This window comes from Bos indicus x Bos taurus, chromosome 6 (assembly GCF_003369695.1).
Source record: "Bos indicus x Bos taurus breed Angus x Brahman F1 hybrid chromosome 6, Bos_hybrid_MaternalHap_v2.0, whole genome shotgun sequence".
In the NCBI taxonomy this organism is placed as follows: Eukaryota; Metazoa; Chordata; class Mammalia; order Artiodactyla; family Bovidae; genus Bos; species Bos indicus x Bos taurus.
In genome coordinates this window covers 90,835,470-90,859,119 of record NC_040081.1, presented here as the reverse complement: position 1 = coordinate 90,859,119, position 23,650 = coordinate 90,835,470, and the positions used below count along the sequence as shown (strand labels likewise).

General features: G+C 37.5%; 1 protein-coding gene across 23 annotated transcripts in view; it reads left to right on the top strand.

Annotated features, from left to right (window-relative positions):
- Window positions 1-23,650, top strand: part of CCDC158 (coiled-coil domain containing 158) — an 83,250-nt gene that overhangs the window by 7,127 nt on the left and 52,473 nt on the right. For 20 of the 23 annotated variants that reach the window (XM_027544813.1, XM_027544803.1, XM_027544808.1 and 17 more), the window contains 7 exons: window positions 8,291-8,434; window positions 12,249-12,466; window positions 16,783-16,892; window positions 17,006-17,333; window positions 17,690-17,766; window positions 18,699-18,809; window positions 19,877-19,991. In XM_027544813.1, the coding sequence (XP_027400614.1) occupies window positions 8,365-8,434; window positions 12,249-12,466; window positions 16,783-16,892; window positions 17,006-17,333; window positions 17,690-17,766; window positions 18,699-18,809; window positions 19,877-19,991 (1,029 nt within the window). In that variant the 5' untranslated portion in view covers window positions 8,291-8,364. The remainder of the gene's footprint in view (window positions 1-8,290; window positions 8,435-12,248; window positions 12,467-16,782; window positions 16,893-17,005; window positions 17,334-17,689; window positions 17,767-18,698; window positions 18,810-19,876; window positions 19,992-23,650) is intronic. The other 3 variants (XM_027544811.1, XM_027544816.1, XM_027544818.1) reach the window with 3 other exon arrangements.

Below are 23,650 nucleotides of genomic sequence, written 5' to 3'. Positions count from 1 at the left end.
GTGTAGTCAGGTGTCTGAAGGTTCAATGAAAGGCTTCCACTCCTTAAAAAAAGTTTGGAAGACACACCCCTAACCTCATTTAGTAATGGTGGGAATTGAGGCTCAGAGACGTGAATAGATTTGCCAATGCTTTCACAGGTGACCAAAGGCAGAATTACGATGCTAAGTTCTGTTTTTCTTCTGGACTGCCTCCTTCCAAAATGGTCTCATGTACTGGTGATGTAGAATCTTACGAACTTAATTCTGTATTACGTTATAATGGTCCCTCTGTGTACTCAGTGCATTCTAAACCCACTTTATTTTCCTTTAGAGTACGTATATGAAACGTACCTTCTTTCTAGATAAACAGAAAGATATGGCCATTTATTATGGGAAAGTGAGCTGGTATACACTGCTTAAATTTCAAAAACAGTGTTGTTATTCTTGGTTTACTATTCCATTATGTAGTGCTAGTTGCCTATAGATTGAGGCAACAGGATAGTAAGTCTGATGAGTTATCTCAGGTAATGCTTATTCTTTTGTGGTATATACTCTGTATCTATCTTATAGTCTTACAGAGGTTAAATATTGTTCTCAAGGTCACATAGGTGGTAGATCACAGAGCTAGAATTTGAACCCATGAGTGATGTGAAGTTAGTAGTGAGAACAATAACTCAGGCAATAAAGGTTTTATTCAGAAAAAACTGCTCTCTTCATTGTGTTTCTCAGACTGTACTGGCCCAGACATGTGATATATGGATTAGTCTTAGTCTTCCATGGTGGCTTAGATGGTAAAAAGTCTTCCTGCAATACAAGGACCTGGGTTCAATCCCTGGGTTGGGAAGATCCCCTGGAGAAAGAAATGGCAACACACTCCAGTATTCTTACCTGGAGAATCCCATGGACAAAGGAGCCTGGCAGGCTATAGTCCATGGGGTTTCAAAGAGTCAGATAAGGCTGACTGACTAACACACTAGAGTACCTTAGGATTTCCTGGGGAAAACATACCTGCAGACTGGTTCTACAAGAGTATGGACTAGCTTTATAAAATCACCAATCTCAGACTTCTGTGAAAGGTAGCACCCTAAGGGCTTGAGTCATTCATTGATGAATCCAGTAATCTAAATGTAACACACATTGTAATTGAAAGTGAAAGTTGCTCAGTCTTGTCCAGCTCTTTTCGATCCCATGGACTATACAATCCATGGAATTCTCCAGGCCAGAATATTGGAGTGGGTAGCCTTTCCCTTCTCCAGGGGATCTCCCTGACCCAGGAATCAAACTGGGGTCTCCTGCGTTGCAGGTGGATTCTTTACCAACTGAGTTATCAGGGAAGCCCACATTGTAAGTAATCTTTCCAAATCAAAATAGATCATGGATTCTGAATCAGCTTACGATGGAGACAGTCACATTCTATCACAGTCACAGTAGAGGGCTACGTGGCATAGCCATACAGAAAGAAATCAAGGTGAGGACTGGTCACATTAGGGAAAGTACAGGTGTACAATCACCACAGATTTTGGAAGCCAAGGAGAAGAGGTGAAAACCCAGGAGATAGTTTTAAGTCCCTTAGCTCAACTGTGTAACAAAAACTAAAGCCTATAACCTTCTTTTCCTCCAAAAGTCCTCTTTTTGTGGTCTGTGGCCTCTTTTAAGGCCTTTTTCTGCAACATTCTAATTAAATAACAAGAGTAGAATCTTTACCTAGCTATTACTTGTCAGAAATTTAGGCTTCTTTCAGTGTGAACCTGTTCATAATTTTAAACCAGGCAGAATTGTTCTTAATGAATCTTGGCATACTAGAAGAGGCCAAGATCTCATCTGTGTGCTTTTATCAGAGGTTTAAATCAAACACATGTAAGTTCATGTTTTGATCCGCAAATCAACAAAGTGCAGCATTTTCACAGTTTCATGACTTAATGAGACAAAAAAAAAATTCTTTTTCCAGAAATCCTTAGTAATTTTATAAGTTTTATGCCCGAATATAGGAATAAGGTTACAATTCTTACAACGCAATGAAAATAAATAATGAATGATTTGACCAGTTTAATGATTTGGTCAGTCTAAAACAGTGAAAATCTAGATTACAAATAATTTTTAAAAGACATTTCATTACTCTATATACATAAAAATAACTAGCAGCATTGGCAAGTAGACATACCTGTTCTGCTTATCTTGCTTGTAGATTCTGTTTCTTTCTTGATAGCCCAAAGTCTGCTTTCAAGCAGAGTGGATTAGTGTATGATCTCCTAATGCTGGGCTTTGATTCCACCTGCCCTACTCCTTCATGCTTTGGATCTATGTCTAATTTATGATAACATTACTCAATAATTTACATTTTCTTACTTTTATCATCCTGAAGAATCCCCAAATATATAATTTTAGTGTGTAAGCTAAGTTAAACAGCAAACATTCATGATAAAACTTGTTTAAATGAGAGGTTTTTTAATTCCCCAAATAGCAATTTCTTCTATTTAGAACATTTAAATTGCCTGGCAATCTTGAGTAACATTCCATTTGTTAGAATTCTTTATGGAATGTTTCCCTTAATGTTTCCCTGCCACTTATTTCCTAAAAATGATAGTATAAACATATTAAGGTAGAATTTAATCATTGTTTTGACAGATGGCACCTCAGTAATCTAAAAGGCAAAAGTGTAAGTGTAATAAAAACGAATTTTGTTCAACAGCAAAAATTCTTTTTAGCTCAGAAGTGTTTAAAAATAACTTTTAACACAATGCTTACATTGTAAAAATGATGAGCAGTATGTTCTGTGTAATATTCCTCTTTCCATCATTTTGATAGTTCTTACCTACATTTATTTTTTAAAGAATTAGGATTCTGATTCATTAATGTGATCTATTGGTTTTCTGTTTTTTAAATTGTTTTTCTGTTTTCTTAATTTCTGCTTTTATCTTTATTAAGTCCTACCATGTGCTTTTGTTACATTACCCCCTCCCTTTTTGTATTAGAAATCTGTTTGTGTTACAGATCTAATTCACTTATTTTCATGTTTTTTTAAAAAATTAAAATAGGTGTTTAAGGCTGGGAATTTTCTTTTTTGCATTGCTCTAATGTATCTCAGATTCTGATATGTCATATTTTTAGAAATTTAAAAATTTGTTTATATTTCTTTTATCACACAAGAGTTATTTAATACAAAGCCTTTTAATTTTTAAGTGGAAGGGCTTTTTTGCTTTTGGGGTTTTACTTTTACTTTCTCATATTACATTGTGACCAGAGGGAGATGTTTGTCATTTCTGTTTATGGAAGCTGCTAATCTATTATTTGTGTCCTAGAGTATGATTGAGTTTTGTGAATATTCTATGTGTACTTGAGAGGAAGTTATATTCTCTATTATTAAAATATAGTGTTCAATGTATATCCACAAAGTCTACCTTAGTAATTATTTTTAAATCTTTTATAGTCTTACTTATCTTTTCGCTGCTTGATCTATCTCATGCTGAGTGATGTGTTAAAGCCTCTCATTATTATTGTTTCTAGTTATTATTGCATTTCCTATAATTTATGTTTTATCTAAATGATTGCTGTGTTATATGGTACATAGAGTTGGAGGTATTGTTATTGTGGAATGAAGCATTTAACTTAAGTGCCCTTTGTCTTATTTAATACTCGTTGGCTTGAAGACTGTTTGGTCTGATATCAGGATTTTAACCCATGCTTTTTTTAAAAAAATTTTTTTTGATGTATATTTGATTTACAATGTTGTGTTAATTTCTGCTGTACAGCAAAATTATACATATATATTTTTTCATATTCTTTTCTATTATGGCTTATTATAGGATATTGAATATAGTTCCTTGTGCTATACAATAGGACCTTGTTGTTTATCCATTGAATATATAATAGTTTGCATCTGCTAATTCCAAACTCCCAATCCTTCCCTCCCAGTGCTCTTCCCCTTGGCCACCGTGAGTCTGTTCTCTATTTCTGTGAGTCTGTTTCTGTTTCATCGATAACACTCATTTGTGTAATATTTTAGGTTCCACGTATAAGTGATATCATATGGTATTTGTCTTTTTCTGACTTACTTTGCTTACTATGATAATCTCTAGGTCCATTCATGTCGCTGCAAATGGTATTAAATTGTATATATACACGAATATTCTTTATCCATTCATCTGTCAGTGGGTCAGTGGACATTTGGGTTGTTTCCATGTCTTGGCTGTTGTAAATAGTGCTGCTGTGAACACAGGGGTGCACATCTCTTTTTGAATTACAGTTTTGTCTGGGTAGATGCCCAGGAGTGGGATCGCTGGATCATATGGCTACTCTAGTTTTTTGAGGAAGCTTCATACTGTTTTTTATAATGGCTGTACCAATGTACATTCCTACCAACAGTGTAAAAGGGTTCCCTTTTCTTTGCATCCTCTCCAAACTTTATTGTTTGTAGACTTTTTATTGATGGCTATTCTGATTGGTATGTGGTAGTACCTCATTGTAGTTTTTATTTATAAATATCTAATAATTAGTGATGAGCATCTTTTCATATGCCCGTTGGCCATCTATATTTCTTCTCTGGAGAAATGTCTATTTAGGTCTTCTGCCCACTTTTGATTGGGTTGTTTGCTTTTTTGTTATTGAGTTGTATAAGCTTTTGTATATTTTGAAAATTAATCCTTTGTCAATCACATCATTTGCAAGTATTTTCTCCCAGTCTGTAGGTTGTCTTTTCATTCTGTTTGTAGTTTCATTTGCTGTGCGAAAGCTTATAAATTTGATTAGGGCCCATTTGTTTATTTTTGCTTTTATTTCTATTGCTTTGGGAGATTAACCTAAGAAAACATTGGTATGACTTTATTAGAAAATATTTTCTATATGTTCTCTTCTAGGAGTTGTCATGTCTTATATTTAAGTCTTTAAGTCATTTTGAGTTTACTTTTGTATATGGTATGAGGATGTGTTCTAACTTCATTGATTTACATGCAGTTGTCCAACTTCTTCAGCACTACTTGCTGAAGAGACTTTTTCTGATTTTATATTCTTGCCTCCTTTGTCAAAGATTAATTGACCATAGGTAATTATGGGCTTATTTCTGGGCTCTGTTCTGTCCCATTGATCCCTATGTCTGTGGCGAGGGTCGGGGGTGGGGGGCAGCCAATACCATGCTGTTTTGACTACTGTAGCTTTGTAATATTGTCTGAAGTCTGGGAGGGGTATGCCTCCTGCTTTGTTTTATTTTCCTCAGGATTGCTTTGGCAATTCTGGGTCTTTTATGGTTCTATATACATTTGAAATTATTTGTCCTAGTTCTGTGAAAAATGCCATGGGTAATATTAATAGGGATCACATTAAGTCTGCAGATTGCTTTGGATAGTATGGCTACCCCATGCTTTCGTATTGAATTCATTTGCCTAGCAGATCATGGTGTCACTTTATTTGATGTTTGTTTTTTTTTTTAATCAGTGCCTTTTAGTTTCCTCTTATGTACAGCACAGAGTTGAATTTTTTTAAGAGCTAATTTGAAATTTCTTTGAATAGTCAAGTCCTTTCAGATTTACTGACATGACTGTTGTGTTGGCGTAAATTCTGTCTCATTGTTATTACATTATTATCTTGTGGTGTAATTACTGTGTGTGTTATATTAATGTGTTTATTTGGTGTTTCTTCTTTTTTAAAAAAATTCTTTTGGCATTTAAGATTTTTATTTTTATTCCAGTTGTTACCTTTGCATTAATGCTTTCTATACTACACCCATAACCCCTCCAACTTTTTTTCTTATTTAGCCTTTTGCTTTTTGTCAATTTTAAATGGTACCTTTTACAACCAGTGGCCCTCTATTTCCCTTTTATTCTCTCTTCCCATCTTTAGTTGTAGCTGTTCTCTATTGTCACACATATAATATTTATATATTATTTTTCTGTGCCATTACCCTTCTCATATTTTAGTCTCAACTCTACAATTGAATATTTAAAATGTTCACGTAAGTCTTTTTTTCAGTGTTCCCAGTCATCTTTTTTTTTTAAACATAATCCTCCTTTTTCCCAAGTTTTATTTTGAAAAACTTAAAACCTCTGGAAGAACTTTGGTTTTACACCAGCTGTTACCAGGTTGCCACATTTGCTGGTCATCTATTGGTTGGATGAAGCTTCACTCCCTCTGGTAGATTCATCAGAAGGGGCGCTTATGTACAGTATTCTGGCACATTCAAAACTGCTTTTCCATGCTTTTGTATCTTTTGATCTTGGCTGGATATAATAGGCTTGGTTTGTACTTTCTTTTTCCTTATATTTCTTGAAAATGCTGCTCTTCTGTTGCCTTGCTTTGTATGTTGTTTTTGAATAATCTGATGCCATTCTAATCTTTTTGCCTTTATAAATTACTTCTTTTTTTTTTTGCCTGAAGGCCCTAAGGATTTTTTTCATAATCTTTAACATCTTAATGTTGTTTCGATAGGATGTATTTCAAAGTTAATCATTCTTGGCTGATTTTCCTTAGTCTCAAAAAATGTGTAGATTTGGATCTTCCTTTATTTCTAGGACGCTTCCTTGGATTATAGTTTTAAATAATAGTTCTACTTCATTTTTTGGACTTTTTTTCTTCAGGGACACCAATTATATTCAACCTCCTTTGCCTGTCGTCCATTTCTTTCACTTCCTCTCCAACCCTTTTTTCTTCTTTATCTCAGTTTTCATCCTCTTGGTTGTTCTCCTGATTTCCTTCAATGCCTTTATTAAGTTTACATCGCAGTTTATTCTCTGGTCTTTGTAATTTGGTCTTCATTTCTGATATAATTTTGTGTTTTTCTTCTCTCTCTTTCCTTACTTTAAGCAACTCTCATTTCGTTTCTTCCTGATGACTTGCTTGTTTTCTTTGTTTCTTGTCCACTTTTGTTCTTACATTTTACAATTCTTATTCAAGGGTGACTTTTCATTATTCCCAAATGCTTGTTTGAGAATATTTAGTTCAGCTTGGAGTGTTGTGTTACAGCTTTCTTTGAGTTCATGTTTGTTGTTGGGGAGGGTTTGGGGGACTTTTCATGAGCAGAAAAGATTTTATACACATTTTATGATATTTTGTGGAAGTTTTGTATGGATGTGATCTATTTTTAACTATTTTCTGTTTATTTAGTGGACAGGACTATTGGTCTGAGAGAGCTGTCTTCCAGGCATTCTCTTTTATGGATGGTGGGGGAATATTAGGTGGGAGGGGTAGAAGGAGCACTGGCATATCTTGCTTCTTTTTGCTTCTGCTGGTTCCTAAAATTTCCCCTCTCATTTCCTTCTTCCCTTTACTGCCACATCTCCAGGGGAGACCATGTCTCCCCCAGAAACACTCTTCTCCGAGGCTGACACTCCTAGCGCCTGCCCACTTTCAAGCCCTAACTGCACAGCCAGAGACTATCACGTTCCAGCCTGTGCTTAGTAACCTGGCTCTTTTTGTTCACTTTCTGCGGGCCATTCTGTGCTTCCTGTCGGCCCTCTGCTCCTTTTCAGTCTCTTTAGCCTCTCCTCTCCCACTGTCCACACCCAGAGGCCTGTAGTGCTGGTTGGTAGAGTATGGGAGCACTTTTGGAAAAAAATTTCCCTCTGCTAACAGATAATTTGAAATCTGTGGCATTCTCTGTCTTCTGGGAATGCTAAAGGCTTGGAGCCCATGTGCTTTTATTTGTTTTTTTGTTGTTGTTGTTGATTTTATGGATATTCAGAGGATAAGGAGAAGATTTGGAATCAGGCCTCTACCAGTGTTCTTCAAACCCTAAAGCCCCCTCTTGGCCTAATCTAAAATTATGAGCACTGTTTGATATCCAAGAAGCTTTTACCATTTATTGTGCTCACTCAGTTGTGTCCAGCTGTTTGTGACCCCATGGACTGTAGCCCAGCAGGCTCCTCTGTCTATGTGATTTTCGAGGAAAGAATACTTGAATGGGTTGCCATGCCCTCCTCCATTACCTTTTATTAATGATTTCAAATTTGAATTTTCTTCATAATTTGTGACTTTTTACTGAGGAAGTGCCTTCTTTCATTATTTGATAATGTAACTTATGAGAGAGATATAAGAAGAGAAAAAACTCTACCTCAGATCAGAGTGCTAATAATTGTAGTAATTAAAAGTGTTTCTTATTTTCGGGTTGTCTTTAATAAACCACATGGCCATTAAAATCAACAAGTTTTACAATAAGATTCTGTTCACTTACTAATTTTATGTAATAATAAAATATTTCTGTGTAAATATTTTCCTGGTGAAAACCTGTTATTAAATTTCAAATGTGAATATAGTCATTTCCTCCTCTGTGAACTTTTTTCACATTTTACCGTATTAATAAAGACTAAATCCCTGTCTTTTATAGATAAGAACTAAAAGAACTAAATAGGGAAGCATTCATATTTCAAGATCTCTAAGAAGAGGTAGCAAATATTTAATATGGAACAAAAACCTTGTGAACCCAAAAATGAACATCTTTTGCCAAGCAGTGGCATCCCATCCAATGCAGGTATGTGTTTTTTATAAAACGAAAATGGGAGAAAATTAGAACTAAGCAGCCTTCATAATATTCATTCAAGCCACTGTGTTTTAGTATGTTTTGGTTTAACTGTGCAGGTCACAGACCTTGTTCATGAATGATAACCAGATTATTTATAATTCTGCTTTATAAGGAAGAAGTTGTTTAATCTTTTAAAAATAGCATGTCTATTTTTTAGCATGTGTTTACATTATTTTCTGGTTTGAAGACTGTTTCCATGTTGAGGCACTTCCGCACATGCCGTTTCTCTAAATGCCTTCTCTTCCTTGGTCAGCCCCAGGCCCCAGTTCTGCATCATTTTGACTTCTTTTCCCTTACACCTCTCCCCGCCACATCCAATCAAGTACGACGTCCTGCTTTCTCTAGTCTCAGAAATGTCTCTTGAATGCATTTTACCTCTCCATTCCCATGGCTACTGTTCAGGCTTCCCATTGACTCTGATGAAAATTATGTCAGCAGATAGCAGACAGAAGACAGAAACAGGTGGAATAAATAGGTGGCACTTAATACAGAAAATTTATAACACAGGTGTTGAAAGAGCCAAAAAGGTTCACAGGAGATGAGAGAATGCAGAGATCAACCACAGCAGGAAGCTGCTACCAGCCTCTGGGCCAAAAGGACCCTGAGAATAGGAACTGTCATAATGTGTGGGTGGAAACAGGAGCTGGAACCACGGACTGGGTTGCCTGCTGGAGACGGACCCACCACTCACTGCCAGAAGCCCGTCTGAGGCAGGAGAGAGGAGAGTCCCTCAGCTTCTGTGAACATTGTGAACCTACCAGGAAATGTGCTGGGAATGGGGCATTGGAAGGATGGTCTCCACAGCATATGGCAGGGAAGGGACTCTGTGGCAGTCAGGCAGGTGACTGTACAACCCTGTCTGCTTTCCCTTCATGTCTCTCTCGTCTGAAAGAATGCAGCCAGAGTTCATTCTGAATTACAGGTCTGTTTTTCCACTGGTCTGCTTACAGACTTATCTTCACATGCTTATTGCGTAAAAGTTTCTGCTCCTTAGGATGCTCATGCCATTGGCACCTCCATCTTACTAGATCCATCCACCCTGCTCATTCCCCTTGCTCACCTCCCCACCCACATGATATCCCTCAGCCAGTGGGGGCATGGGCTTTTAGCTCATGGACTGTCACTCCCGCCCCAGGCACACCATCATCCTGCAGTGTCATTGTCCTCATGGATGACCATCTAAGGTCTCAGACTCATGGCTTCTGTACTCTAGTTACTCAGTCATTTGATCTGTACAGCAAAAGGCAAAGGAGAAAAGGAAAGGTATACCCATTTGAGTGCTGAGTTCCAAAGAATTCCAGAGAGAGATAAGAAAGCCTTCTGCAGTGATCAGTGCAAAGAAATACAGGAAAACAATAGAATGGAAAAGACTAGAGATCTCTTCAAGAAAATTAGAGATACCAAGGGAACATTTCATGCAAAGATGGGCATGATAAAGGACAGAAGTGGTGTGGACCTAACAGAAGCAGAAGATATTAAGAAGAGTTGGCAAGAATACACAGAAGAACTATACAAAAAAAGATCTTAATGACCCAGATAATCACGATGGTGTGATCACTCACCTAGAGTCAGGCATCCTGGAATGTGAAGTCAAGTGGGCCTTAGGAAGCATCACTACGAACAAAGCTAGTGGAGGTGATGGAATTCAGTTGAGTTATTTCAGATCCTAAAAGATGATGGTGTAAAAGTGCTGTGCTCCTTATGTCAGCAAATTCAAAAACTCAGCACTGGCCACAAACTGAAGAAGGTCACTTTTCATTCCAGTCCCAAAGAAAGGCAATGCCAAAGAATGTTCAAACTACCATACAATTGCGCTCATCTCACATGGTAGCAAAGCAATGCTCAAAATTCTCCAAGCCAGGCTTCAACAGTACAGGAACCAAGAACTTCCAGATGGTCAAACTGGATTTAGAAAAGGTAGAGGAACCAGAGATCAAATCAATAATAGAAAAAGCAAGAGAGTTTCAGAAAAACATCTATTTCTGCTTTATTGACTTACCAAAGCCATTGACTGTATGGATCACAGCAAACTGTGGAAAATTCTTAAAGAGATGGGAATACCAGACCACCTTACCTGCCTCCTGAGAAATCTGTATGCAGGTCAAGAAGCAGGAGTTAGAACCAGACATGGAACATCGGACTGGTTCCAAATTGGGGAAGGAGTATGTCAAGGCTGTATATTGTCACCTTGCTTATTTAGCTTATGTGCAGAGTACATCATGCAAAATGCCAGGCTGGATGAAGCACATGCTGGAATCACGATTGCTGGGAGAAACATCAATAACCTCAGATATGCAGATGACACCACCCTCATGGCAGAAAGCAAAGAGGAACTAAAGAGTGTCTTGATGAAAGTGAAAGAGGAGAGTGAAAAGGCTGGCTTAAAACTCAACATTCAGAAAACGAAGATCATGGCATCTGGTCTCATCACTTCATGGCCAATAGATGGGGGAACAGTGGAAACAGATTTTATTTTGAGGGGCTCCAAAATCACTGCCAATGGTGACTGCAGCCATGAAAATTAAAAGACACTTGCTCCTTGGAAGAAAAGCTATGACCAACCTAGACAGCATATTACAAAGCAGAGACATTACTTTGCCAACAAAGGTCTGTCTGGTCAAGGATGGTTTTTCCAGTGGTCCTGTATGGATGTGAGAGTTGGACCATAAAACTGAGCACCAAAGAATTGATGATTTTGAACTGTGGTATTGGAGAGGACTCTTGAGAGTCCCTTGGACTGCAAGGAGATGCACCCAGTCCATCCTAAAGGAAATCAATCCTGAATATTCATTGGAAGGACTGATGCTGAAGCTCTAATACTTTGGCCACCTGAATGGAAGAGCTGACTCTTGGAAAACACCCTGATGCTGGGAAAGATTGAAGGCAGGAGGCGAAGGGGACAACAGAGGATGAAATGGTTAGATGGTATTGTCGACTTGATGGACATGATTTTGAGCAAACTCTGGGAGTTGGTGATGGACAGGGAAGCCTGGTGTGCTGCAGTTCTTGTGGTCTCAAAGAGTTGGTCACGACTGAGCGACTGAACTGCTAACAGCTACTCACTTTCCTATCTTGGATCTTATTGCCAAAAACAGTTGGGCTTCTAGAATCCAGCCTTCTATCTTCTAGCACTCTCACTCTCTTATTCCTACGATACTTTTTTTTTTCTGTCTGATAAAGGTAGTGGTTCTTAATTGGGACTCACACTGTATTTTTCCTGTTCCACCAGACCTGGAATCAGCCATTTGCTAAGGAGCCCTGGTTCCTTTTAGTAGGAAATAGTAATCACACACCAGGATCTCGTGTGCCTATTGCTACTGAAGTGACACTGTGTCTGGGAGTGTTCAGTGTCTTAAAATTGGGAATTAGATTTCTTTTTTTTAAGTTCATACTGAAAACTTGAATTCAGATACAGTACCATAGAGTTACTATACAAACAAACTAGTTACTATACATACTAGTTACTCATACATACTGAGTTACAATACAGGCTAGTTACTTCATAGTCATAGATGCTTCAAGGCTCATTCAACGAAAGTATCACTTGATCACTAGCAAGTAAAACTTCCCCCTCCTTCCTATCCTGCTCCTCCTTTTTACCTTGTGCCCTTCTCTCTCAGAGCGACTATCACTTGTCTCTTTTCCCCATGAGACCTTGAGCTCCTGCAGGGTTCAGTAGGGGCATCACCTGGGATAATTGTTCACCACAAAATTATTTTATTATTCAGTTAATTAATTGGTTAATCAATTCTTTAATATTTAGGTTCTTCAAGTCCATTTTTTATGTCATCTATTCGTGGAACAATAATTGAAAACACATCTTCAACTGGGACTATAACACAAATTCCTTTTTTCCCTAAATATGAAGTGGAACTTGATTCTCATAGAAAAGTCATTCCTTACCCTGGAAAGGAACACATTGAGCGTGTTTTGGAAGAATATTCACATCAAGTCAAAGATTTGCAGAGAAGACTAAATGAAGTGAGTTGCAAATTGATTCTTTTGCTGTGCTCTTGTTGTAATCTTAGTGAAACTTGGATAGCTCAAAGTGTTATGCTTAATGACATTCAGCTATTATTATAATTAATAATTGGTTCAAGCCTGCTGTGCTGCTATCATGATAGCAGGTTTTTCTTTTCAAAGTGGTGGTAGGGGATCAGATTTTAGATGTGTGTGTATACGTGATAGCTAAATAGTGTTTAGAAATTAATGCATAAAAACTTCAAGTGGACCTTATGTAGAATCAAGCTGGATTTAGTCAGCTTTACAACTGCATGTTGGATCTGAGCAGTCTATAGCTTAGAGTCAAACTTACACAGACGCCTTTGTAATCTAACTTTCCCTGTGCATTTTAGCCTCTTTTGCTACCTGCTCCTTATATATATCCTCCATTCTAGCAATATCAAGCCACCTGCTCTTCCCTAGATGTACCATACAATTCTAGATCCTCATGCTTTTGCCAGATCATTGCCCCTTCTCTACCTGTCTACCTGGCAGTTCTTACTCTCAGTCAAGACTCAGCTCAAGCGTTTTTCTCTGAAACCTTTCCTCTGGACACGGGTAGGCGTGATCTCCTCTGTACAGTTATTGCTCCTTGTGCACACGTCTGTTGTAGTATTTAGTGCTTTTTATTGTATTACCAGTGCATTGTTCTGTCTCATCAGACTGTGTAAACACTTAAGAATTCTACAAGTTTATTAAGTGCTGAAAAAGATGTATCACTGTGTTATGTACAGAGGATGCAAAGTTGAATAAGATAGGACTCATAAGTTCATAGTCTCGAAGGGAGGTGGCATATAAACACTGACAATACTTTATGATAAGTACACTAATAGAGATGAATTGATGATAGATAGATGGGTGAGGCACAGAAATACCAATGAGGAATAGAAACAATGCCTTAATTAATTTTCCACATCTGTCCTCTGGCAGAGTATGTGACACTTGACTGGCTCCCAATAAATTATTAATAGTTATATCAGTAAGTAAATAACAGGGTTATTTGGAGCCATAATATTTATCACAAACCTCCCATGTAACAGATATTATACTAAGTATTGGACATATAAAGACGGAAAAGATGTCTCCTTTTTATGTGCGTGTTTACAGTCTCATGGCTGAGGTATTTAACATAGAAAGTGATAGTGACAGGATATGCCTCAGTGGGGTAAGCACTGATGCTAAATCTAATCAATGCTTTATCTTACTTGCCTCTTCCACAACATTTGACACATATGACAGTTGTTTTCATCTTGAAGCACTCTTTTCTCTTAGGTCTCTTGGAAGCACACTCTCCTAACTTTCCTCCAGCTCATTCTTTTTCAGTTTTCTTCTTCCAACAAAACCCTCCATAGACTGTAAGAGTGATTTCTGTGGCTTCTGTTGCCGTGTAGACGTCAGTGCCTGTTCAGTTTACACACCTGGTCAGACCTCTTAACTGGTCTCCACACCCAGTTAGTGTACCTGTGTTCCTCCTGGACGTTTCTGCTTGAAAGGTTTCTCAGGCTCCATAAACTCACCATTTCCAATTACACACCTGATTTTCCCCAAGCCTTTCTTCTAGCTTTTGTGTGGCGCTATATTTATACAGTTGCGGAGGGCAAAAACCTGATTCATTCTTGATACCTCTGCATTTTCCCTGACATGCACTTTACTGCCAAGTCTGTCCAGTGCACCTCATATATTTCTCAAATATGGTTTCATTTGCACTGTTACATTCCAAAGTTCAGACTATAGTCATCACCTGGACTATTAGAGAAAAAGATAGAGGGTCCCACCTTATAGTGGCTGTATAAACACTGTGAACTGCAGAATCAGGTAGTCACCTTTTCTGTTTCCTTTGCTGTGTAGTTTTTGTTTTTCCTGTGGTTCCCAATTGCCTTTCTTATTCCTTTATACTATTTACCTTTATCATATCCTTATTAAAAAATTATCATATAGGTTTTCTATCATACCTTCCTTTAACCCAGGACTCTTTAGTTCTTTTGTCTAGTCTAGATGAGTTTTTTCTTAGGTCTGTTGTATAACTAAAAAAAGTTTAAAAAAATATATTTTCTTGAGATTATTATCACTACTTTCCTGGTTGGAGCCATGATTTCCAGGATTTATTATTTTCCTTTTTCTTCTTTCTTGATTTATTTCTTCATTTAGTCAGAACACATCTTTAGAAACTTTAAGAAAAAGTATATGGGACATACATTGTGTGAATTTTTTTCATCCTGAAAATGACTTAAGCTGGATAAAGTTGAAAGTTATTTTCTTTCAATCCTTTGAAAATATTGTATGCTCTTGCAGAGACTGAGAAGATGTCTGTCTGATTCTTGTTCCTTTGTAGATGATATTTTTTTACTTAGTTGAGGTTCATCTTTGGAAACTTTAGGGTCTTTATCTCTGAAATTCCACTATAATGTACATAGGTGTATATTTTCGTTTTTTTCATTCACTGTGCTAGCCCGAAAAGGGACTCAGTGGACCCTTTTGATCTGTAGATTTGTGCCTTTCAGTTCAGTTCAGTCGCTCAGTCATGTCCAACTCTTTGCAGCCCTATGGACTGCAGCACACCAGGCTTCCCACTCCATCACCAACTCCTGGAGCTTGCTCAAAATCATGTCCATCAGGTTGGTGATGCCATCCAACCATCTCATCCTCTGTCATCCCCTTCTCTTCCTGCCTTCAATTCTTCCCAGCATCAGGGTCTTGCCCAAGAGTCAGTTCTTTGTATCAGGTGGCCAAAGTATTGGAGTTGCAGCTTCACCATCAATCCTTCCAATGAATATTGAGGACTGATTTCCTTTAGGATGGACTGGTTTGATCTCCTTGCAGTCCAAGGGACTCTCAAGAGTCTCCTCCAACACCGCAGTTCGAAAGCATCAATTCTTCGGCGCTCAGCTTTCTTTATAGTCCAACTCTCACATCCATACATGACTACTGGAAAAACTGGAAAAACCATAGCTTTGACTAGACAGACCTTTGTTGGCAGACATCTCTGCTTTTTAATATGCTGTCTAGGTTGGTCATAGCTTTTCTTCCAAGAATGAGGCATCTTTTAATTTCATGGCTCTGAAGAATTAAATTTTTTTTTTTCCTTTGACAGTTTCTCTGTTTTCTCAGTTCTCTCTTTTGGAAGCTCCTGTTGTCTAGGTTGAACCTCTAAATCTCTTATTTTTTCTTTCAAAAATTTTATCTACTTTTTCTACTTAAAGGGGCATTTCCTGACTTCCAACATTTCTATTGCAACTTTTTAGTTTTCAGTCGTATTTTTAATTTCCAGGAACCCTTTCTTCTCTGATCATAGTCCTATTCTTACTTTATAGCAAAAATGTCTTTCAAATTTCTCTCTAATACAAGTTTTTGGAAATGTTCTTCCACTGTTGCATTATCACTTTTTGTTTCTTTGGATCTTTTTTTCTGGGTATTTTCTCATTTGTTTCATCTTGGTCTCTTTTTTATTTTGTAATCTTCCTTCAAGTGTTCAGTGGTTTTTGGCTTTTTGTTCATACTCAAGAATGAACAGTAGGGGGAAAAAAAACCTGCTGGCAATCTGTCTATGGGAAGAACTTGATGGCTTTACTTTGGGATAATTAGATGGGATGTCAACTGTTACTCTGGGAGACCTCTCAGTGCCTGATTTTAGAGATCTTTGTGAATTTCTTTGTAGTAGAACACCTTGATTTTTGAATGGTACTTATCTGCTGCCAAGTTTTTTAAGTCAGTTTGAGGTGGGGGTTGACTTTTCTGTATACACAATTTCAACCACTTCTATCCTCAGGAATAGAGTTTATTCCTGTCTCTTTCTTGAGCTATAAGTCAGATTTGTTCTAGAAATGATGCTTTGGTTATAAAGTAAGTGGATTGAAAGGGGTATTCCAAAAATCTATGTTAGAAATGATTAATTAGGCCCCAGACAGTGGTGAAGGGGGAACGAAGTACACATAAGAACAAACAATTGAGGGACTTCCTGGTGATCCAGTGATTAGGAATCTGCCTTTCAGTGCAGAGCACATGGGTTTGATCCTTGGTCAGAGAACTAAGATCCCACGTGTTACAGGGCAACTATGCTGGCAAGCTGCAACTACTGAGGCCTCTGCTCTGGAGAGAAATTCACACACCACAGTGAAGAGCCCATGCGCCACAACTAAGGCTCAATGCAGCCAAATAAATATTAATAATTTCTTTAAAAAGACACAGAATTTTTTTTAAAAAAGTAAATGATTGGTATATAGATTTTTGGAAATTACTAGCTATAAGGAAATAGGTTCCTCTGATGAAGACTAATTTGCAGGACACTTTTTTTCCAGAGCAATGAATTGCATGAGAAACAAAAGTTTTACTTAAGACAATCAGTCATTGATTTGCAAACAAAACTTCAAGAGATGCAGATGGAGAGAGATGCCATGGCTGACATCAGGTTGGGCTTCTTTACCTGGAATTATTTTAAAATTTTACTTTTTCTAGAGTAAAATCACTTGTGTGAATCTGAGTTTTATCAATATTATTTCTTTTCTTTCACTTATTTCATAGACGAAGGGAGAGTCAGTCCCAGGAGGATTTACGAAATCAGCTTCAAAATACAGTTCATGAACTTGAAGCTGCCAAATGCCTTAAGGACGATATGCTGAAAGATAGCAGCACACAGATAGAGCAGCTAAGAAAGATGGTGCTTAGTCATGAGGGAGTGCTTCAAGAAATCCGATCAGTCCTAGTTGACTTTGAAGAAGCCTCAGGCAAGAAAGTATTTGAACATGACAGCATGTCTACCATCCACTCCCGAAACATGGCCTCAGCTATTAGTAAAGTCCTAAGAGAATTAGACACAGAGATTTCTTATCTTAAAGGGAGGATATTTCCAGTAAGTGGTGAGAACACTATGTCAATTTTATATTAAAATTCATTAAGACAATAGTATAAGGCATATAATTTTCTTAAACTCTTCAAAGTAAGCCAAGTTCTCATTTTTGTTTTCTAAAATAGTGGAAGTTACTTCCAGAGTGGTCTTTCCTAATAAAGGGACCTAAACTTGTCTGTATAGTTTCATGAGTATAACCACTGTAAAAGATTTAATAAAATACAGTGATAGAATGTATCTGATTTTAGTATTCCTTCTATTTGCGTCTTTCTAAAGCATTCCTTTAGTTAGAAAATCTCTAAATTTTCCAGGCTTTAGATTTACCAGTTCGTCAATCAATATTTCTTTTTTATAACCAGGTAGAGGATCAGCTTGAAGCACTGAAATCTGAATCACAAAACAAAATGGAACTACTTCTTCAACAACATCAAGATCGGTAGGTTTCTGGCTGAGGTATAGAAGATCATAGTGAAACTATAGCACAAGTCTACGATCTCTCATCAGCAATTCCAATATCTAAAAAGCTCTAAAACACAGATTTTTTTTCCCCCCATAGATTTGTAGGAAACTCATGTTAATGAAAAATTTATTCTGACACTTATTTGAAAAGTAGGGAAGATGTCATTCAAGACTGTTGCAAAAGGTGTTTGAATTAGTGATGAGGCTCAACTCCCAGTCCAACATGGGCAAATGGGGATTCATAGCCAAGAAGCAGGGTGAGGGGGTCATTGGGTGGAAAATTACTAGGAGGAGGCATGGGGTGTGAGGTTCTCACTAAACTGACTTAGCAAAGTTCTTACTAAGCCTAGGCTTCTAAGTGCCAAGAGGCATCTGACTACAATTTGGTCAAGGTTAGATACTATGTCAGTTTTGTTGGCAAAACCTAATCTGAGCTAATGTTAAGCTTTTTATAGTCTTCATGATTTACTGTGAATATTTAAAAACCTACCATTGCATTAGTGATGTCTGGCTTCTGAGACACTTCCATAGATCTCTCTGGGAAGTCACATGATACTTAATACTATTCTTTATTACCATCATAATATTTTTTAAAAATTCTGAATTCCAAAGCCTGACTGGCTCCCAAAGGACTTGGATAAAGGATTCTGTATCCAGCTTAAATACTTGTCATCAGTTCAGTTCAGTTGCTCAGTCGTGTCCGACTCCTTGCAACACCATGGACTGCAGCACGTGAGGCCTCCCTGTCCATCACCAACTCCCAGAGCTAGATACTTGTCATAAAAAGAATAATATAGACAAAGCTAAAACAAAATACCAAATGTGAGTGTTGAAAATCATTAATTTTTAGAATAATTCATTATTAGGCAAAATCTGTATCAAATAACTATCACCACATTCTTTCTATAGGATTGAACAGTTAATAAGTGAACATGAAGCTGAAATAACAGGACTCACCGAGAAAGCTAGCAGTGCTCGGAGCCAAGCCAACAGTATCCAGAGTCAATTGGAAATCATTCAGTATGTGTGTCCTGGTGGTTTGAAGTTGATAGCTATTTATCTTCATTTTATTTTTTGATTTTTGTTCTAAGATCTTTTTTTTAAATGCTTAATAGTTGATTCTACAAGAAGGTGAAACTTTTGTAACATTCAAGTAAATGGAAAAGATTATTTAACATATGGATAATACTTTATAACCATATCAGAAGTATTATGGCAAGTATTTGGGCCTCTTGGGGTTTGGATGTTTTAATTTTTGTCTACATTTCAACTGATTGGATAAAACAAACACACACTATATATCTGTGTGTGTGTGTGTGTGTGTGTGTGTAGATGGGCTTCCCAGGTGGCTCAATAGTAAAGAATCCACCTGCCAATGCAGGAGACACAGGAAACATGGGTTTGATCCCTGGGTCAGGAAGATCCACTGGGGGAGGAAATGGCAAGCCATTCCAGTATTCTTGCCTGGAAAATCCCATGGACAGAGGGTCCCAGAGGCTATAGTCTATGGGGTCACAAAGAGTCAGACATGACTGAGTGACTGAGCATGCACATGTGTGTAAATATATATAAATTATACATATAAGTCAATGGGTTTGCAAGGAGTCAGACATGACTTAGTGACTAACAACATACAAATAATTTTATAATTTGCATTCCCATGTTGAAACTTTTTATATGGACATTTTCAGTCATACAGAGAGAAAATTGTAAAATGAACTCCTGTGTATGCATCATCTATGTTTAACAGTTAACATTTTGAACTTAAGCCTTTAGTAACCAATTTGTAAGATAAAAGACTAGTGGCTATATTAAATAATTAGTGAAAGTACGTAAAAGCTAGAGCGCCCTTAGGTATCACACTTACTCTTAGTTCGCTAATTGCCCTTGTTGTTCAGTTGCCAAGTCATGTCCAATTCTTTGTGACCCTGTGGACTGTTGCACACCAGGCCACCATCTCCCAGAGTTAACCCAAGTTCATGTCCACTGAATCAGTGATGCCATCCAACCATCTCATCCTCTGTCATGCTCTTTTCCTTCTGCCTTAGATCTTGTTTGCTCTTATTCCCTCTTTAAACCCTTCTTAGAGAGCAAGCAAGAAACCAAAATTCAATGTATATGCGCCAACTCAGTGACCTGGAATCTACTGTTTCTCAACTACGTTCTGAATTAAGGGAAGCCAAAAGGATGTATGAAGACAAGGTGAGTTTAAATTTTGCTGTTCTGCTTCCAGAGACTATTATACACAGAATCAATTAGATAGTTTTTAATGGTTTATTTGAAAATGAGGAATCAAAGCAACCATTTAAAATTAAAAGCAGTTTAGAAGATGGATGCTAAATATCTACATGTTAAATTATAAACAGTGTTTGCCCAAATCAGTTTGTTCTTAGAAAAGTTTCCTGCATACTTCAAGCAGTTTCTAAAAAATTAAAGGATAACATCATTTAAATTACTGCTACAGTGTTTAGCTTTTGCAAGTACTTGGCACCAGCTGATCTCCCCTTCCCACTGAATACTTTAGGCTGTTTCTTTCCTTACGTCAATTCCCCCTTATTAATCATTGTGAAGCTTACAAACTGAATTCACTTCAAGATTACTCTGAATAAAAAATAATTAGCAAGCTAAATCTTTATCTCTTACCACACGGTTCCTATTAAAACTAGACATTAATTAATATTTACTACAGTATTCTGTTCTCTCAGTTTCCATAGCTAAAAAGAAACTATTTTCATTATCAACCAATCTTTTGGAGCTTAGGTTTTTGTTGATTTCAAGGACACAAAATAGTATCCTGTTTTGTGAATACCACCTTTCACCTCCAACATGCCCTAGTTTGGAAGATAAATCCTTTAGATAATCATCCTACCTATAAGAGAACCTCAGGTCTAACCCCTTATAGCCAATTTTTTTACTCCTTAGTTGATTGGGAAAAAATAGAGTATAAGAAAGCTGACAGATTTTCTTTATAACATAATCCAGTTCTACAGGGTAATGATACAAGGGGAAAAGCTCCTTATGGGAAGAGGCAGTTGAAAAATTGCAGCACTAATTCTTCCAGATATTTTCCTGCCTTTGGGCAACCCCTCCTTTCATTATCACTGTCACCCCTGTGCTGGTCACAGGAGGGGGCTCTTTCTCCTCGGTTCTCTAGTTCAAGACTTCAATTTTAGTTAGTTGTTGCAGAGCTAAAAGTAGGATAGAAAATTTAGACATGATCTTGCTATAAAGGTCTAAACAATAAAGAGTAACATGAAACTGTATAATCTCAGTTTTGAGATTTGGATCCTCTACAGGGCTTTCAAACATTTTTGATCTCTACCCACACCAAGAAATCTAGTTTTCCATATGATCTAGTGCACGCAGATACAATCGAAGTACACTTCACAAAACAATACTTACGACACTGGCTTTTTTTCTTCTCTTCAGATACTGATTTGACGCCCACTAAAATTGATTTCACGTTTTCCTGGTGGGTTGCAGTGTGAACAGCACTGCTCTCAAAAACCTCTTCCTTAGCTCTTGGCCTTGATTCTTCTGGGGGGTCATTTCAACCACTGCCACCTAGAAGTAGCCTTCAGGAGCCTTAGACTTCTTAAAGGCTAAATCCAAGAAACAAAAGCCCAGACAGAAATATTTGTTCTTTCCTGCTTCTCTGAGGCCTGCCTTTTGTGTTCAAGTTCAGGATGGACTTTTCCCCTGAAGATGGAGAACAGGAATATCCACCCCATTCTGGGCAGATCAAGCCTATACAATGACTGATATTCATCATACTCAACCCATTCTGAAAAGATTTAATTTTCATTGTTTATTGACAAACCCTTTGAAAAGCCACAAAATACTAAATACTAAGACTTGACTCACCTCTCTATCTTACATAATTTGAAATTAATATAGCTTTCCATTTGTAATGTTGCTTGGAAACAGCCTCTTCATAAGCTGTCACCCAATTGTTTGCTAATCTGCATGTTTCTGATGTATAACACTGTGCTGATCAACCTAAGTTTGGGCATGGTAGGAGATTTTAACAAATACTGACATCTTAATGGTACAAAAATAGTTTTTGTTTTTATAAACACCTCTCTCTTTAGCATTGTAGAAGCATTAGCCCCAGATAAATGACTGAAACCTTTTATATGAGGGTTTTGAGGTCATATAGATACAAACATAATACTAAAATCATTGTCTTACCTTGCTCTATTGTAAACAGTTGATCATGAAGAATTTTTACAGTCTTAAACAGTCAACATTATTGGAAAAAAGGGGGGCATATTAGTTTAATTAATTTTAATCCAGATCACTGAGACTTTTAGTAAAACGTATTAAGCCTAATCGAGTTGGCACCTAGGATCTCTATCAGATCAGATCAGATCAGATCAATCACTCAGTCGTGTCCGACTCTTTTCGACCCCATGAATTGCAGCACGCCAGGCCTCCCTGTCCATCACCAACTCCCAGAGTTCACTCAGACTCACGTCCATCGAGTCAAGTGATGCCATCCAGTCATCTCATCCTCTGTCGTCCCCTTCTCCTCCTGCCCCCAATCCCTCCCAGCATCAGGGTCTTTTCCAATGAGTCAACTCTTCGCATGAGGTGGCCAAAGTACTGGAGTTTCAGCTTTAGCATCATTCCTTCCAAAGAAATCCCAGGGCTGACCTCCTTTAGAATGGACTGGTTGGATCTCCTTGCAGTCCAAGGGACTCTCAAGAGTCTTCTCCAACACCACAGTTCAAAAGCATCAATTCTTGGACGCTCAGCCTTCTTCACAGTCCAACTCTCACATCCATACGTGACCGCAGGAAAAACCATAGCCTTGACTAGATGAACCTTTGTTAGCAAAGTATTGTCTCTGCTTTTGAATATGCTATTTAGGTTGGTCATAACTTTCCTTCCAAGGAGTAAGCGTCTTTTAATTTCATGGCTGCAGTCACCATCTGTAGTGATTTTGGAGCCCAGAAAAATAAAGTCTGACACTGTTTGCACTGTTTCCCCATCTATTTCCCATGAAGTGGTGGGACCGGATGCCATGATCTTCATTTTCTAAATGTTGAGCTTTAAGCCAACTTTTTCACTCTCCACTTTCACTTTCATCAAGAGGCTTTTGAGTTCCTCTTCACTTTCTGCCATAAGGGTGGTGTCATCTGCATATCTGAGGTTATTGATATTTCTCCCGGCAATCTTGATTCCAGCTTGTGCTTCTTCCAGTCCAGCGTTTCTCATGATGTACTCGGCATAGAAGTTAAATAAGCAGGGTGACAAAATACTCCTTTTCCTATTTGGAACCAGTCTGTTGTTCCATGTCCAGTTCTAACTGTTGCTTCCTGACCTTCATACAAATTTCTCAAGAGGCAGATCAGGTAGTCTGGTATTCCCATCTCCTTCAGAATTTTCCACAGTTTATTGTGACCCACATAGTCAAAAGGCTTTGGCATAGTCAATAAAGCAGAAATAGATGTTTTTCTGGAACTCTCTTGCTTTTTCCATGATCCAGCGGATGTTGGCAATTTGATCTGTGGTTCCTCTGCCTTTTCTAAAACCAGCTTGAACATCAGGAAGTTCACGGTTCACATAATAGTAACTTGCTTTAGTCAAGGAACACTGAGAGATGATTATCCTGCCATGTAAATACAGATTTTAATGTACTCTGACCTGAGAAGCATTTAAAATACATGGTGTTAAAAAAAAAATGCATGGTGTAACTAAGCAAAGAAGATCAGACACATTAATGAAAGTATTTTATTTTGTGTTCATGAAAATTTCTATTGTTATGAAATGTTTTTGTTGTGATAAATTGAATGTAGAATTAAAAAAAAAAAGATTCCTTTGTTTAATTTCTTTTATTTTCATTTACCTTGACATTT